We start from the raw sequence: 17,591 nt of genomic DNA, 5'->3' as shown, positions 1-17,591 counted from the left end.
TGTTGAGTCGTCAAAGGCATGTAAGCAAGACTAAAAACTTTTGTAGCATTGGGACTAATCCTTTTTTTTTAGCTAAAGCACTCTCTAATTCCCATATTATGTACAATTCATAATCTTGATTTCTTTGGCCTACATAAATTTAAGTACACTTCAAATACTTTCCACAACATCAATGCAAAAAGTGTTACAATTTTGTTCAAGTGTATTTTGACTTAGAAGACGTGTTGTTCTATGCTATGAGAAATTTATAAAAATTTACAAATTCTATTTTTCTGAGCAAACAGAATTAGAACAAGTAATAATAACTGAACTAGAGAAAAAAATCCAACAGCTGAAAAATAAATAGAAATTTTATAAATTCTTTTGCAGTTACTGGTGTGTAATTTTCATTTATTCAAAATGAAGTCCTTAAAGTGATCAACCTAAACTACATACCTGATCCACCGAAGAAGTGTTACTGGCAAATCCATCATGATGGTTGATGTCAAATGTAATTGATTATTACGACAATTAGCTCCTTGCAGCTTTAAGCCTATAATAAAATAAAACATTAACAAATTTTATCACACAAATAAAGCAAGATATGTTAGGGTACAAATGCACATAAACATACACTGGAAAGCATCAGGTGCAGGACAGGAGCCTTGGACAACAACATTCCATTGGTTTTTGGCAACCTTAAACTCACTGTTAAAGTGAGTCAGTGGATGAATTCCTAGGGTATAAGCATGTCTGCGTATTCTTGGCAATCCCAGGACCGTATGGCAGTTATACTACAAACATCAAGACTACCAAGTAGCAGTTGCATTGAACACAGTGTTTGCAAGGTGTTATCTCTGACAATAGTTTTACCAGTGACTGGTATTTGTTACTATAGTGTCACCTGTGACTCATGTAACTTGAGCTTCACAGCATATCTTTGAAGCACAGATGAATGCAGCACATCACCAGTAACTTGAGTGTTGAAGATCAAGTGTTGCCAGCACCCTATACAAACACAGCTATTCAATAGAAGCTGCAAATCCAGAATGTTTGTGAGTAGTGGTGTAAAATGCCTGGGCATCTATAAATCGGGGAAATGACCAGGATAAATGTCCACGCAAATGCCCAGGCATTTATGTATTTTAGAGATTAATTGATAACCGGCACTGACAAAAAATTTAAACTGTTACTCTGTATTGGAAAATTGTTTTGCAACACAGCTTGAGTTTAGGGGTGTGTTATTAGGGAAAATAAATTGGACTGTAAACATAATTTTTAAAACATCTTTAATGATGTCAATTCTTTAGGAGTTCATAATTATATATAAAAAAAACTAGAACCACCACTCAAGCTCAAAAATAATTTTTTTGAAATAAAGTATAGATTATATTAACACTTAGGCGCCGGCGCCCATAAAAATACGGGCGTGCGTGACTTGTTCAAAAGTCCGGTGCCCGTAATTTTACGGGCGCGTGTTCTCGTTCTTCTCCTCCTTTCCTTTGTGTGTTCTTACGGCTCCCGCTTGTCTGGGAGGTGCTGCATGGACTGTAGTTCAAGTGTTGTTCACTAGATAGTGTGGACCTGCTGTGGAAGGGTGTGCTTCCCTTTTTATTTGTCGGGTTTTGTGAGCAGCGATTTTTTCCCATTCTTAGTAGCGTCGACATGGCGAAGCGTGGCTTGACGGATGAAGAAATTGCTCGTGAGTTATATCGTGATTTAGAAGAAATTGACGTTGATTTGTCAGAGGAAGATATCTGATGATGATGTGGACTATGTTCAAGAACAAGTTTCTGGCAGTTCAGGTAAAGAATTCTGACAGCAAAACATGTATAATTTTTGTTCAGATTTTCACTGAAAAAACTCTCAGTACATAATTATGATTTTATTTGCAAATACTACTCTTCTGATAGATTCAGAAGAGGAGAGAAGGTGTCCAAGCACTTCAGCAGCAAGTAATCCCGTCGATATTGTGCCTGAAGAACGAGTGAGACTAACGGCAAGGGGGAAGCCGAGACGTGCGCGCCGCACCGATTCTGAGGAAGGTTGGACAACTACTGATCGTGCACCAGATATCGATCTATTCTCAGGACAATTTGGAATATGCAATGTTGTCAGTTTAGACCAGAGCAGTGCACCTCTAGAATTTTTTTTTTTTCATATTTCCTGACAGACAGTATGATAAAACATATAAAGGAACAAACTAATCTGTATGCTCAACAATGCATCAGGAAATTACGAAGCACAAATTCCCTTTCATCCACCTGCTCATTATCAAAGTGGAAAGGAGTTACAATTATGGAAATAAGGAAGTTTCTGGCAAAGTGTGGTGAAAAGACCCAAGCTACCAGTGTAGTGAATGTAAAGTAGCATTGTGCAATATGCCGCGCTTCAAAATTTACCACACAAAGAGCAACATTGCATCCTAAAATAGTTACAGGAGGTTACTGTAGATAAGACGTACTGTATCCATCATAATTACAATTTTTGTGTAAAATAAAAAAAATTCCTTCTAGAAAATACAGTGCATATACCTTTGACCAATTTTTCCTTTTTTCAAAAATAATGTTATAATAATAATGCTTGTCAAAAGTATGTATTAATTCAAGAGAAAGGTATTATATATGGTTTTAAACAAGAAAGTCTAGGTTTTTCAATAAGAGTAATTTTATTGCTATAACTGAAACCTTTCATGAGTTGTAGTAGTTTAAAATACGTTAAAATCAGCCAGGCTTTATGGTAGACACCCGCGCGATGGCTCAGGACCCAAAGTGTTAAGCAGCTTGCCTGTAGTTAGTATTTTTACTTATACTTTACTACTGCAAAAACTTAAAAAATTGTTCTCAATCATTTTCTTGAGTTTCATAAGTTGATGAAGAATTGTGCAGTTCCAACTCTGCCTTAGATTCTCCTGAATGTGATTCCTCACTGACAACCGGGTTTCTTTTCATTTTGTCTTCACTTGGACTTTTCTCTGTGTGTTTTTCCTTGGCATCAACAGGCTTAGGTTGTGTTCCTGCTCCAGTTATCAACTTCAAGTTATAGGAGAGGTACGTTAGTTTTGCAGTTTTCTCTGATGTAAGTCAGGTTACTATGGACCCATCCAAAAGTGCTGAAGGAAGACACTGTAGCAGCAAGTACAAATGGTGTGCTTTGAATTTTTATGCCAATTTCTGCTGATTCACAAGTTCCTCTTAAACTTCATCACCACAGTAAAAGATTTACACAATTGTTTTTGTCTTTCTGATGGTAACAATCCATTTCTTTCCACACAAATTGTCTGGACCAAATTCCTTGTTTGTTCCCATTATCAGCAAAGTCCTCTCTAACCCAAACGACATTTCGTCCAGTGTTCTTCGCTGTGCCACAAACAAAGCTTACTGCTTAAAGCATCTCAATAAGCTATCCACCGCTGGATCAAGAAGATTAGCTGCAAAGCCGATGGAAGACACACTGAATTCCTTCCTAGCTTGGAATTTGGATAAAAACTGACTTTCCTTAGGCAGACTGCAGTGGAGAGGGAGGTAGAGTTTCTCGATCAGAATTACTTCCAACTGATTGAACTTTATGGCTATTTTGAGAACTTGAAGATCATTTAATTCTAAAGCTGTAATCAAATGAATTATTGGGTTCATGAGCCTACCATTTTCTCAACTCTTAACCAAATAACATCATCCAGAAAACACTTCTCTATTTCAGGCTTCAGGTATGACTGCACATTTTTGTTTGCAACTGAGATTTGTAAGACAATGTTCTTTGAATGCAAACTTTCAAGACAAAAAGGTGGCTCCCCTAACTTGTCTTTCCTGTAAACTTCAGTGAAATTCTTTCTTTAATTTTTTTTCCAGCTAATATTTCACAAAGCTTTTCCTTTGAATAGGTTTCTCAATCACTGCACTTAACTCCAGCACTTTTTTTCAAATCCTGAAGGCACTTTGAACACTTTTTGTTATGCCTTCCCATTTTGTTGAAATGTGACTGTTTGTATTCCTTGAAACGATACGTACAATATACCCCTTCCCCTTTAAATTGACAAGTTCCAAACAGGTCCTTTTTGCTTAAGCACTTTGCAAGAGTTTAGTAGCCTACTTTCAATAACAGAAAGACAAGGTTTTGTTGCTTCTCACTCAAACACAGAGCTTCAAATGGCTGTCAGACAGACAGACCAGTGTTGTCAACTAACTAAATAACCAACAGAATTGCATAACTACCTGAAACTGCCAGCCACTCACTCAACTTTTCATTTATATTTGCAATAGCAGCAATAGCACTAATATTTACATAGACTAACTGTAACTAGAGTACAAAAATTTATCCACAAAGATTTTAATTAGGGATGTCTCATGTCCCAATTTCAATTCCCCGATCCCACGAATCGCCAATTCTGTAGTAATCAACTACTATTAGGATCAAACAATTCCAGTGTCTTGGGCATTGATTCTTTGTTATTAAATATTTTTATGTTTGTGTCCTCATTTCATATTCACAGCAGTGCAGGCATATGAAAGTAGATAAAGAAAGGAGCAGGACAGAAAATTATAGTTTGTCTCAAACATCACTACATCTGACAAAGCATCTTTTTTGTTTTTTCATTGAAAACTGTTGAACTTTTAAGAATACATTTATTGTCAAGAAACACATGCCAACTGTTTAATATGACTAGAGATACGATGTTCATATTCACAAGACATGTGAATTAGTATGTTCTGCAGAAATGATTAGCTTTTGAACAATGTCAGCCCACAGGTGCATGGCCAACACCGATATCATGGCGCAACACCACCTGCCAGTAAAATAAGCCTGCAGCTCTCATTGTCACTATAAACTGAAGGTGATGAATCAGTGTGACTTGGGCAGACGTGTAGGATGCCTGACAGACATATGTACAAATTGTGTTTTCAAATCAGTGAGTTTGAAAGAGGGCGCATTATTGGCATGAGAGAATCAACGTATCCATGCGAGAAACTGCTTCCCATGTGGGTCAAAGTGTTTTAGCGGTGCAACGGTGTGTGCATAATGGTTCACAGAAGGCTGTACAACACAATGAGATGGGTCAGGTCACACCACCCAGACCAAACCCCGAGAAGATTGACACCTCATTCAAACGGCACTGCAGAACCGATCTGAACCCTCCTCAGCTCTGGTGCAACAATGGAACAGTGTAACACATCATACACTATCAGGAATGACAGTCTGTCAGTCTGCAGGCCCTATGGTGTGGAGTGCTTCTGGATACAATCACAAATCACGTGAGAGTCCACGCCAGTGTGACCAGTGAGACCAATGAGAATGACATCCTGTGTCCCGTAGCCATAATCTTTCTGCACAACACCTCACATGTCACTTTTCAGCAAGACAAGGCACAACCACATGCTGCTGCACGAACACACGCCTTCTTTGTGTCGGTGGATGTCAGGTCTTTTCCCCTGGCCCACCAGATCATCAGACTTGTCACCAATCAAAAACGTGTTGGATATGGTGAAACAACAGGTGCAGCACTGTGACCTAATGCCAAGCACCACAGATGAACTTAAGAACCAGACGAATGCAGCATGGATGGCTATATCATAGGATACTATTCGCAATTTATTCCCATTGATGCCATCATGCATGGAACAAGCTACCAGGGCCCATGGCCGACTCTTTGCCCATTAGGCAACAGGATACATGCTGAACCAAGGGAACTCTGCAGGATATACTAATGTACATGCCCTGTGAATATGAACATCCTATTTCTAGTTGTTCTAGGTGGTCTGTTTTCTGAAAATGAGTGTACATTCAGTAATAATTTTGTTATCAATAATCATTCTTCAATAATAATCAAAGATCTGACATGGACTATGAAGTGCATTAAATTACAAAATGATGACCTATGGACATTATTATTATTATTATTATTATTATTTATACCAGCTTATTTTACACACACACACACACACACACACACACACACACACACACACACACACACACACTTTCTCCCATTGTGCTCTGTGATCTTATCACAAAATAATGATCTATTTTTACCTAGAGGAAGAAAAGAAAACACTTGTACGAACTTAGCTAGATTTGGAAATTCTACAGTTATCTGTTAGTGTCATGTTACAGTAGAGTAATCACTAGAAGTAAAGGCAGAAATTTTCTTAACTATTGAGTATGTAGCAGTGTATTGATGATGGTGCAGCATATGAATGACTGAGAAACTGCTATGAGAAGTGATATCTTCGAAGTAATGTTTCTCTTTTTCAGTGGTTTGTGATATACAGTCTTCTCCTGCTGATAGTTAGCCAATACTAGCAACATCAAATTTGGGGAACAATAATAAAATGTCTTCCCCCCCTTACAAATTCTAGCAAGATATAGTATGCTAAACCTTACCTACGACACCAAAGCTACAGTCATCTGAAGATGATTTACTGGCATCTCCGTCAGTTATTGTTACATCCAACATGAGTTCCTCCAAAGACCAACTGTTGGCCTGTGCAATGCACTGCCTAGTAGCAGTAATATAAGCTTCAGGATTCAACAATCCACCAAGCCACACATGGAAACTCTGTAAAGAACAAATATGATATAGCTAACTGTGTTCGTAATGTGCGAGTGATAACTTATTGGCTAAATTTTAATTTAAAACAATTACACTCTTGTGACAGAACATAGATCTCTAACAAAAGCCCTCCTAGTAGAGAAACAGCAGTTACTCTTAACCATAAATCTCAAGCATCCACTGAACAGATATCTGGAGAACTAGAACCAAAAGGCAATAGAACACAAAAATTCATGAGCTTGCATGTTTAAAATGATCTTTTAGGCCAGTTTACCTTGAGACCCTGTGCACCACCTTGCGAAACTAGTGCAGACACTTGTTGTAGCTGTTTCACACGCTGAGCAAAGTCGGTGATCCACTGCATGACAGTGCAGCCGCGAGGAACTGTATACCGTCGCCAGCTTGGTGGAATTATTCCTTTAACAAGGTCACTCAACATTGCACGATGATAGTTAGTTTGCTTCTTTTCACCCTGAAATTAAAGAAACATACTTTTGAAGTTAATTTGCATACTCTCGTTGCTGCACATTAAAAAGACAGCAACATAATGAAATGCAAATACCTTATTGTTTCTGCAACATACATATCATATTCATGTGCTCATGAAAAAATAACAACTTCATGATGACAAAGTTGGCATGTTACATTGTAACCAAGCTGAGGAGCACTGAGGATGACCTGTACTGGCTGACCTCGTTAAGCAACTGTATTACATCATAACTGTGACTGTAATAAAGTCAGTTACAAATTTCAGTATCTCTCAATAGACATTAATGATGAATTGGGTTGAGGGGGCGCTCGACATCACGGTCATCAGAGCCCTGATGAAAAATTAACAGGAAATCTCGTGGGTGGGGACGAAGGCTGTCCCCACATGCAGAGCAGTTTATAACACACTAAAGTCTGCCGCCCTTCCCCACCAGTTTAGGGATGAGGCCTGATAGTTCACAAAATTTCACCACTCTGTTAACACTGATATTGATATCTGCGAGGACAGTGGGCAGATCTCCAGCGAGACCAAGGGCTGCCCTATTATCAGTATACAGGGCACACGTAGCCACAATATGCTGAACTGAAAGCGGCACGCCACAAACTTCACATAAAGGTGGATCCTCCCCCTCCCACAAGTCTATGGGTCTCTATACGCATGCAGTTGGGTTAGAAGCACTCTGGAAATCATGAACTATGGAATCGATTTGAGACTCCTGGACGACAGTATTTATTATGTCACATGAATAAAGAGCAAGTTGTGTTTCTAGAATAATATTTTCTGAATCCATGCTGTGTGTCAATGTGTGTTCCTTGAGGTAATTCACACTGTTCAAACACACAGTATGTGTTACAAAATCCTAATATGAATCTTAGTCAGTGATGCAAGTCTCTTACTCAGTGGATTACTCCTATTTCCTTTCTTTAGTGTTGGTGTGACCTGTACAATTTTCCAGTTTTTAGGTACAAAACTTTTATCAAGCAAGCGGTTGTATACAACTGCTAAGTATGGAGGTATAGTATCAGCAGACTTCGAAAGGAACCTAACTGGTATACAATCTGGCCCAGAAGACTTTCCTTTATTACACGACTCAGTCTGCTTGGCAATATTGAGGATATATACTTTTAAGTTACTTGTGTTGACTATTGCCCAATTTTTATTAATTAATCTTTTTTAGAAATTTTGGAAAACCGTCTTCAGTAACTCCACTTTTGTGGCACTGCCATTACAACATTACACATTTCTATCACACAGCAATGGTATTAACTGTCTTGCTGGTGGTTTACTTTACATACAAGCAGAATCTCTTGACATTAGGCCAGATTTTGAGAGTTTTGTTGTGGAAACTGTTAAAAGCATCTCAACAACGAAGTCCATGCTTAGTTTTGTGCTTCCGGAAAACATTTCCAGTCTTTGAGATTTTGCATTCTTTTAAATTTGGTAACAGAGTTCTGATTGGGTTTGTTCCATCTCTTATCACTTCGTTTGGTACAAATCTCTGTTTCTTTGAATATAAATTTACATAATTAGTTTTGAAGCAGTGGAAATTATCTCTTAGGAAGCCATCAAGTGAATTTTTATCTTAACAAATAAATTTTGCATTTATTTTGGTTGAATTTGGATGTTATGGTATATAGCCTCACTGCAACAACCTTGTAGTCACTAAACCTTGCATCTGACATGATGCTCCCTAATTGGTAAGGATTATTTGTTGCTAAGAGGTCAAGTATGTTTTCGCAACCATCTACACACTAAACGATTGAACTATGTTAAAGGTACTAGTAAGAGTGCACTTACAAGATCACAAGTACAATCATTTCTAGTGCACAATTGTTAAGTATAATTTCAACAAAGAGCAACTATAGGTCTCTCCAGAGCTCATCATCAGCAAAAATTTAAAACTATAGAAAAAATTACCTGGCAGATCAAAACAACATCTTCCAAGTCATGGATGACATCTTGCAGCAATTTAGCTCCAGAGTTTACTTCACGTTCAAAATAACGATACAACGGATCCTTTATGTTCTCCACAGTTCGTCGTAAAGTCTGTAAGAGGGAAAATTCAGTAATGAGAGGTTTGACTGATTTATGGAAGGAGGAAATTAATGGTGATCCAAACCTACCTGAAGAGATCTAGGAAGCAGCTGCAACCAGGTAGATGCAGAATTGTGCAATGTTCGCATCCAGGTAGGTCTTCCGTCACCAGCACCTTGATCACGTGCTGCATTATCCAAGCTTTCATCTGTTGAATATGCAAGTTCATCGTCATCTTCTAGCTGTTGCATTTTTAGCAGTTTGCTCACAAGATCCGTACCTGCAACATAACAATCAATGTCCTAAAAAATTCTTAAATTATTTTGTAAAAAATATACATTTGGGAAGTAAAGGGAAATGATTATATTAGCTGTGCAAATCTACAAGGATAAGTAGTTCACAGGAGAAACCAAAGGAAGTATGCACAACTTTGGAATTATTTTGTGTGTGTGTGTGTGTGGGGGCGGGGGGGGGGGGGGGGGGCACATGCGAGGGGGGGGGGGTTACATGCAACAAGCATGAGTATGTGTACAGATGAACAATAAAGTTATTGGATAAAAAGTTACTTCTTTATTCTCTTTGCTTTCTTTTCCTGGAACTGCACAATTTCATAGAAACACGGGATCATGATGCATCATATAAGAATGCATGCAAGACAATCTCAAACTGATCATCTGTGAGAGTGAAAGCTAAGAATTCGTCTCCAGCTTAGATCAATTCTTTCAGTCTGACAGAAAGGAAACATTGGCTACTTTTGAAGCCAAATCTTCACACAGTCACTTACACAGACAGGGTCTTAATGAACAGTGGTTGGCTGGTTGGTTACAACCATCTCAAAACTTCTAAGAATTTGAAGTCGCTTTTTGTAATTTTTGGCATGCAGCAGCAGCACGCATCTACCCTCACTTCTCATGCACTCACTCAATATGAAGTATCTCTTAGGATTACGTCCCTTTTCAATAACGTATGGAGTTCAGAAAAAAATGACTGCTTAAATGCTTTTGTGCACACTGTTTTTAATCGATGTTGCATACCAAGTAAGAGAAAGAGAACAAATACTGTGAGAGGCTCCACCACACAGGCACAACCACTCACCTGGCATCTCTCAAGTCTGTGAAGCAGCCTCAAAATTGTACTCACTAACCCAGACCTCTTCCAGCTTCCAACACCACTACCTCCAGTGTGTCGTTGGTCCACCAATAGAGTAAACAGCAGCAAATAGGAAATGCTGTGAATTATGGACTACTTTGCTTCTACCTTTTATTGATGAATATGAGAATCCTTCCACCAACAGGCTCTAAACACAAAGCACCGCAGACACTTAGATGGTTCCACACCAGCAATTGGACCTTCACAAGCCAGCAGTTACACAATACTCTTCAGTGCCTGTGGCTAGCTCAGTCAGTGCTCTGAAGACTACTCTTCGACTTAGCAGTCACTTTTTACGAAGAACTATGATCAGTACAGAGTGTCTGCAAATGTTACTCTCAACGATACTGACAATATCGCAGACCGCCTTGAGATAGTAGAATTACATGTCGTTGCATTAGGTTTTGGACATCAAATGCCACCCATTAAGCTGTACCGAAGTTACGTACAATTTGTTATGCACTCTTAATAAATGTTATTTTTTTATATCTTTTGTACTGTAACATCTTTGTTATAGTGCCAACCTATCATACAACTGTTTATCTGCAAACATTCAAATCAGCCACCATTAAGGAACCATAGCGGGGCAACAGTTTTCTGCTACCGTGGATATTTAGGCTGAATTAATAGTGGTTTCAGTTACCGTATACACAATGTATTGCGAATACATAGAAAGAAGGATCCTTTATTGTATGATTATATGATAGCGGAACAAACACTGGTAGCAGTTACTTCTGTAAAATATCTGGGAGAATGCGTGCGGAACGATTTGAAGTGGAATGATCATATAAAATTAATTGGTGGTAAGGCGGGTACCAGGTTGAGATTCATTGGGAGAGTGCTTAGAAAATGTAGTCCATCAACAAAGGAGGTGGCTTACAAAACACTCGTTCGACCTATACTTGAGTATTGCTCATCAGTGGGGGATCCATACCAGATCGGTTTGACGGAGGAGATAGAGAAGATCCAAAGAAGAGCGGCGCGTTTCGTCACAGGGTTATTTGGTAACCGTGATAGCGTTACGGAGATGTTTAATAAACTCAAGTGGCAGACTCTGCAAGAGAGGCGCTCTGCATCGCGGTGTAGCTTGCTCACCAGGTTTCGAGAGGGTGCGTTTCTGGATGAGGTATCGAATATATTGCTTCCCCCTACTTATACCTCCCGAGGAGATCATGAATGTAAAATTAGAGAGATTAGAGCGCGCACGGATGCTTTCAGACAGTTGTTCTTCCCGCGAACCATACGTGACTAGAACAGGAAAGGGAGGTAATGACAGTGACACGTAAAGTGCCCTCCGCCACACACCGTTGGGTGGCTTGCGGAGTATAAATGTAGATGTAGATGAGACTAATACTGTCTTTGCAGTCCCTATGCGAGTGGTATGTTGGAGGGCGGAAGTATATCTCCAGATTCTTTACTTAATCCTGGTTCTGGAAAGTTTGCAAGTAGGCTTTCAAGGATAACTGGTGACCATCTTCTAGCATCTGTTAATTTCAGTTATTCACCATTTTGTTGACGCTTTTCTGTCAGTCACCTTTCTTTACGTCCAAAACACTGAATCGAATTGATGAAGAAATATATGGCACAACATGACTAAAAGACGGAACTGGTTGATAGTACACATCCTGAGGCATAGCCACTGAGGTGCCAGAGAGGCAGAGAAGTGGTGGTGGTGGTGGTGGTGGTGGTGGTGGTGGTGGTGGTGGTGGTGGTGGTGGTGGTGGTGGTCGGGGGGGGGGGGGGGGGGTGACAAATGTATAGGGAGACGCATGGGATACAGTAGTGTGGAGCACTGCACCAAACCATTTTTCAGACTGAAGATCATATTATCATATAAGAAAAGAACTGTTATAGGCTGTACCAAATAATAATATGCTTCTACAGTTTTCACAAAAAGGCATTTACAGGGGTGCTGAATGAGAAGATAAAGAAGTACACAAACATATCCTGTGACAATATAAACGTGGTTTTTGAGCAGACAGACACCTCAAACCAGTGTCTATCATTAGCCAAATAACGGAAAAATTTATGAATGTGGAAGATCTCCACTTCATGTATGTTGACTTTAAACAAGCTTTTGCTAGTGTTAATAGGCCAGCATTGTATAAAGCCCTAGAAGCACTGAGTATCTGCGACTAACTAAGAAGATTACTTTTAACAAGGATGAGCCGTGCCGGCTCGTATCGATTGATCGATCGGGTCGGCATGGTGTGATCTTTGGGCTCAGCTGTTTGACGTGGCTTTTGGCCACAACAGGCATGGGGGCTAGAAAGGGGACAGCCGGCGAGCCGCATGGCGCATGAGAATCGGAGGCAAGTGTGGTTGAGCAGGCCGGGACACGACGCAGAGGTTGTGGTGTGTGCGACACGTTTGCAAGATCGAACCTGGCTTGTAGTGTGGGAACTGGACTCTGCCACATTACCCGAATCGAGTCGTGCGGCCCTGATTTGGATCTGTAAAGGATTTTATACAAAGATTTGTGTGTTATAGTGTACTGTGTGCAGCACCCTGTCCAGCTTGCCCACTTGCTGTGGGTTCTGGGTCTAGCCGCCTCTAGTCTGGGTCCAATGGTGCTCCCTTCTGCTTCTTGAATTTGCCCGTGCCTATGTGATGTCATCTGTTTTTAAAATGTGTCACGAAGGGGTGTATCTGTTGGTATTTTCTTTTGTGTTAAAAAAATTGTGATATCCATTATTGGTTAAACTTTATCTCATTACTGTAGTCTCCTTTTGGGAGCTTTACTGTGTATAGAATTTAATAAACTTGCAAGTCACTTAATGCTTAAAGATTAATGGTGTTGTTTGAATAGGGCAGTTGCCCGTGCTTGTAAGGATTTTGAATTTTACAGATAAAATTTTATTTGGCCAAAGAAAAGTTAATGAAAGTGTTGTTGTTATAAACTGTGATTGTTGCTTATGTGGCCCAGCCCTCCCGCAATTGGCCAATTAGGGTGGATTAACCACCACAAAGGACACAAAGGCAAAAGTAAATACAAAATTAAAAAAGCCTCGACAGTTTTTGCCTTCAAGCAGCACCTAAATATAATCACACACATCAATGTGTAATATTAGCTGTAACTCTTTTTACTTGCACAATAATATCATAAATGCTATTTTTCAAACTTATCTGAATTATCTGTCACCAATAATCCAAAATGTCGTGTAGCTTCCTTTTTCACCTTGATGAAAAGAAAGGCTAGTGTTTACATCTCCTGTAGTGTGTTGGTTTTCTAAAAGATGCATGCTTAAGTACAGAGAGGTTTTCTCACTTTTGGTTATAAGCTCTTTGTATTTCATTGTAAATTTCCAATCTGTTTGACCAATGTAGATCTGGTCACAGTTATTGTGTTTAATTCTTAACATTCATAACTGGTCATACTTCTGACGTGGATTATTCTCATTCTTAGTTTATTCTCTATGCAGAAGCTCATTTTAATCTTAGTATTATGAAATGTGCTACTATTTTTTCGCATAATATTTCCCATACATAGTAGATTAATGAATTTTTCTTTCTTCTTTCTGTTTTCACCTATGTTACTTCCTCACCGTCATTTACACACTTGGCTCTGATTTTCTTTCTGTATATTTGCAGCTACAGTTTTGATTGTATCTATCTCTGTCTTCATTTTTTCCTTTAGTAAGCGGAGCGCTAATCACACACACTATCATAATGTGATAATATGGTGTTTATGTGCTTTGGGGTGACATGATGAACAGTCACTTGCAGTTGATTTACAAAATATGTAAGATTTATGCTATTTTTATAGCTATGAAGTTGTTTATTTCATAATCAATGGTAAATTTTATATTGCACATATCGTTCATTTGCTAAGGAAACTCGTTAATTTCATCACTATTTCCATCAACAAGAATGGGGGTATCATAAGCACATCATCAGTAATAAGCAATTTTATCAGCCCATTGGATTTGTTCTCTAAAAAAATTATTTTTTAAGTTATCTAAGAAAATATCTGCCAGGGTTCCTGCAATACAGATTCCCATGGCAAATAAATCATGCTGCTTGTATACCTCTCCTTGGAAGAATTAAATGAGTGATAGACATATTTCTAGGAGACTGATCAGTTCACATATTTATAGTTGGCCACTACCTGCAGTCGGTCTCGGGGTAGCATCCTGTCCTTGGTACTGGGCTCAAAACCTGCAACCGCTTAAATTTTGATTAATGATCAGGATTAGCAGCTGAAGGATGCCAGCATACGAAGTCACCCTCATTCTGCCAATGGCCTTGTCAAAGAGGGCGGAGGAGTGGACAGAGGTTCGGGCACACATTTGTCCTTGGGGGTGGGAAACTGCCCCTAAGGGAGAAGAATCAATAATGATCAACAACATGAGCATGCAGAAGGCAATGGAAACCACTACATTAAAGACACATACATTGTATCCACAGGATATGTGGTCTTTAGTTGAAAAGTGTCGTGATGATTTGTCCATTAGCAAAAAGATTCCGGATCAGGCCCTCATTCAGATCTCTGGGAGGGGCTGCCAAGGAGGTGGTGACCACAAGAAAAAGATTGAATAAACAATGGGAAATGTTCTATGAGTCGGAGCATGGAATGTCACAAGCTTGAAAGCGGCAGAGAAGGTAGGAAATGCTCAATCTCAATATAATTGGGGTCAGTGAAGTGAAATGGAAAGAAGACAAGGATTTCTGGTCATATGAGTATAGGATAATATCAACGGCAGCAGAAAATGATATAATGGGATTAGGATTCGTTATGAAAACGAAGTGAGTGGGTTACTCTGAACAGTTCAGTGATAGGGTTGTTTTTATCAGAATCGACAGCAAATCAACACTGACAACAATAGTTCAGGTATAAATGCCGACGTCGCAAGCTAAAGATGAAGAGATTAAGTTCGAGAATATTGAAAGGGTAATACAATATGTACAGGGAGTTGAAAAAACTAATTGTCATGGGGGACTGGAATGCAGTTGTAAGGGAAGGTGTAGAAGAAAAAGTTACAGGAGAATATGGGTTTGGGATAAGGAACGAGAGAGGAGAAAGACGATGACTTCTGTACTAAATTTCAACTAGTAATAGCGATTACTCTGTTCAAGAATCACAAGAAGAGCAAGAGGAGGAGAGGTATACTTGGAAAGATCTGGAAGATATGGGAAGATTTCAGATAGATCACATCATCATCAGACAGAGATTCCAAAATCAGATATTGGATTGCAAGGCATACCCAGGAGCAGATATAGACTCAGATCACAATGTTGTAGTGATGAAGAGCAGGCCTAAGTTAAGATATTAGTCAGACAGAATCAATATGCAAAGAAGTGGGATACAGAAGTACCAAGGAATGATGAGATTACCATGAAGTTCTCTGTGACTATAGATACAGCAATAAGGAATAGCTTAGTAGGCAGTACAGTTGAAGAGTAATGGGCATCTCTGAAAAGGACAATAACAGAAGTTGCAAAGAAAAACACAGTTACAAAGAAGATAACTGCAAAGAAACCATGGGTAACAGAAGAAATACTTCAGTTAATTAATGAAAGAAGGAAGTACAAAAATATTCAGGGAGATTCAGGAATACAGATATACATGTTGCTGAGGAATGAAATATATAGGAAATGCAGGCAAGCTAAGACAAAAGGCTGCATGAAAAATATGAAGAAATCAAAAGAGATATGATTGTCCGAAGGACTGACTCAGCATATGTTGTTGTTGTTGTTGTCTTCAGTCCTGAGACTGGTTTGATGCAGCTCTCCTTGCTACTCTATCCTGTGAAAGCTTCATCTCCCAGTGCTTACTGCAACCTACATCCTTCCTGAATCTGCTTAGTGTATTCATCTCTTGGTCTCCCTCTATGATTTTTACCCTCCACACTGCCCTCCAATGCTAAATTTGTGATCCCTTGATGCCTCAGAACATGTCCTACCAACTGGTCCCTTCTTCTAGTCAAGTTGTGCCACAAACTCCTCTTCTCCCCAATTCTATTCAATACCTCCTCATTAGTTATGTGATCTACCCATCTAATCTTCAGCATTCTTCTGTAGCACCACATTTCGAAAGCTTCTATTCTCTTCTTGTCCAAACTATTTATCGTCCATGTTTCACTTCCATACATGGCTACACTCCATACAAATACTTTCAGAAATGACTTCCTGACACTTAAATCTATACTCTATGTTAACCAATTTCTCTTCTTCAGAAACGCTTTCCTTGCCACTGCCAGTCTACATTTTATATCCTCTCTACTTCGACCATCATCAGTTATTTTGCTCCCCAAATAGCAAAACTCCTTTACTACTTTAAGTGTCTCATTTCCTAATCTAATTCCCTCAGTATCACCCGACTTAATTCGACTACATTCCATTATCCTTGTTTTGCTTTTGTTGATGTTCATCTTATATCCTCCTTTCAAGACACTGTCCATTCCGTTCAACTGCTCTTCCAAGTCCTTTGCTGTCTCTGACAGAATTACAATGTCATCGGCGAACCTCAAAGTTTTTATTTCTTCTCCATGGATTTTACTACCTACTACGAATTTTTCTTTTGTTTCCTTTACTGCTTGCTCAATATACAGACTGAATAGCATAGGGGAGAGGCTACAATCCTGTCTCACTCCCTTCCCAACCACTGCTCCCCTTTCATTCCCCTCGACCCTTATAACTGCCATCTGGTTTCTGCACAAATTGTAAATAGCCTTTCGCTCCCTGTATTTTACCCCTGCCACCTTCAGAATTTGAAAGAGAGTATTCCAGTCAACATTGTCAAAAGCTTTCTCTAAGTCTACAAATGCAAGAAATGTAGGTTTGTCTTTCCTTAATCTATTTTCTAAGATAGGTCATAGGGTCAGTATTGCCTCACGTGTTCCAATATTTCTGCGGAATCCAAACTGATCTTCGCCGAGGTCGGTTTCTACCAGTTTTTCCATTCGTCTATAAAGAATTCGCGTTAGTATTTTGCAGCTGTGACTTATTAAACTGATATTTCGGTAATTTTCACATCTGTCAACACCTGCTTTTTTTGGGATTGGAATTATTATATTCTTCTTGAAGTCTGAGGGTATTTCGCCTGTCTCATACATCTTGCTCACCAGATGGTAGAGTTTTGTCAGGACTGGCTCTCCCAAGGCCGTCAGTAGTTCTAATGGAATGTTGTGTACTCCCGGGGCCTTGTTTCGACTCAGGTCTTTCAGTCCTCTGTCAAACTCTTCACGCAGTACCGTATCTCCCATTTCATCTTCATCTACATCCTCTTCCATTTCCTCAAGTACATCGCCCTTATACTCCTTCCACCTTTCTGCTTTCCCTTATTTGCTTAGAACTGGGTTTCCATCAACGCTCTTGATATTCATACAAGTGGCTCTCTTTTCTCCAAAGGTCTTTTTAATTTTCCTGTTGGCAGTATCTATCTTACCCCTA

The 17,591-nt window shown here is 39.3% G+C and overlaps 1 protein-coding gene and 1 long non-coding RNA gene across 4 annotated transcripts in view; one reads left to right on the top strand and one right to left on the bottom strand.

Annotated features, from left to right (window-relative positions):
- Window positions 1-17,591, bottom strand: part of LOC124787868 (dynein heavy chain, cytoplasmic) — a 233,671-nt gene that overhangs the window by 1,541 nt on the left and 214,539 nt on the right. For all 3 annotated transcript variants that reach the window (XM_047254836.1, XM_047254837.1, XM_047254838.1), the window contains 5 exons: window positions 9,140-9,330; window positions 8,934-9,062; window positions 6,801-6,998; window positions 6,358-6,532; window positions 436-532 (listed from right to left, as the gene is read on the bottom strand). In XM_047254836.1, coding sequence (XP_047110792.1) covers window positions 436-532; window positions 6,358-6,532; window positions 6,801-6,998; window positions 8,934-9,062; window positions 9,140-9,330 — 790 coding nt within the window. The remainder of the gene's footprint in view (window positions 1-435; window positions 533-6,357; window positions 6,533-6,800; window positions 6,999-8,933; window positions 9,063-9,139; window positions 9,331-17,591) is intronic.
- LOC124787869 overlaps window positions 1-17,591 on the top strand; it is a 52,431-nt gene that overhangs the window by 23,504 nt on the left and 11,336 nt on the right. The window lies entirely within an intron of this gene.

Source organism: Schistocerca piceifrons, chromosome 3 (assembly GCF_021461385.2).
Source record: "Schistocerca piceifrons isolate TAMUIC-IGC-003096 chromosome 3, iqSchPice1.1, whole genome shotgun sequence".
Lineage (NCBI taxonomy): Eukaryota > Metazoa > Arthropoda > Insecta > Orthoptera > Acrididae > Schistocerca > Schistocerca piceifrons.
The sequence above is the reverse complement of the archived record's forward strand: the minus strand, read 5'-3'. Positions and strand labels throughout refer to the sequence as shown.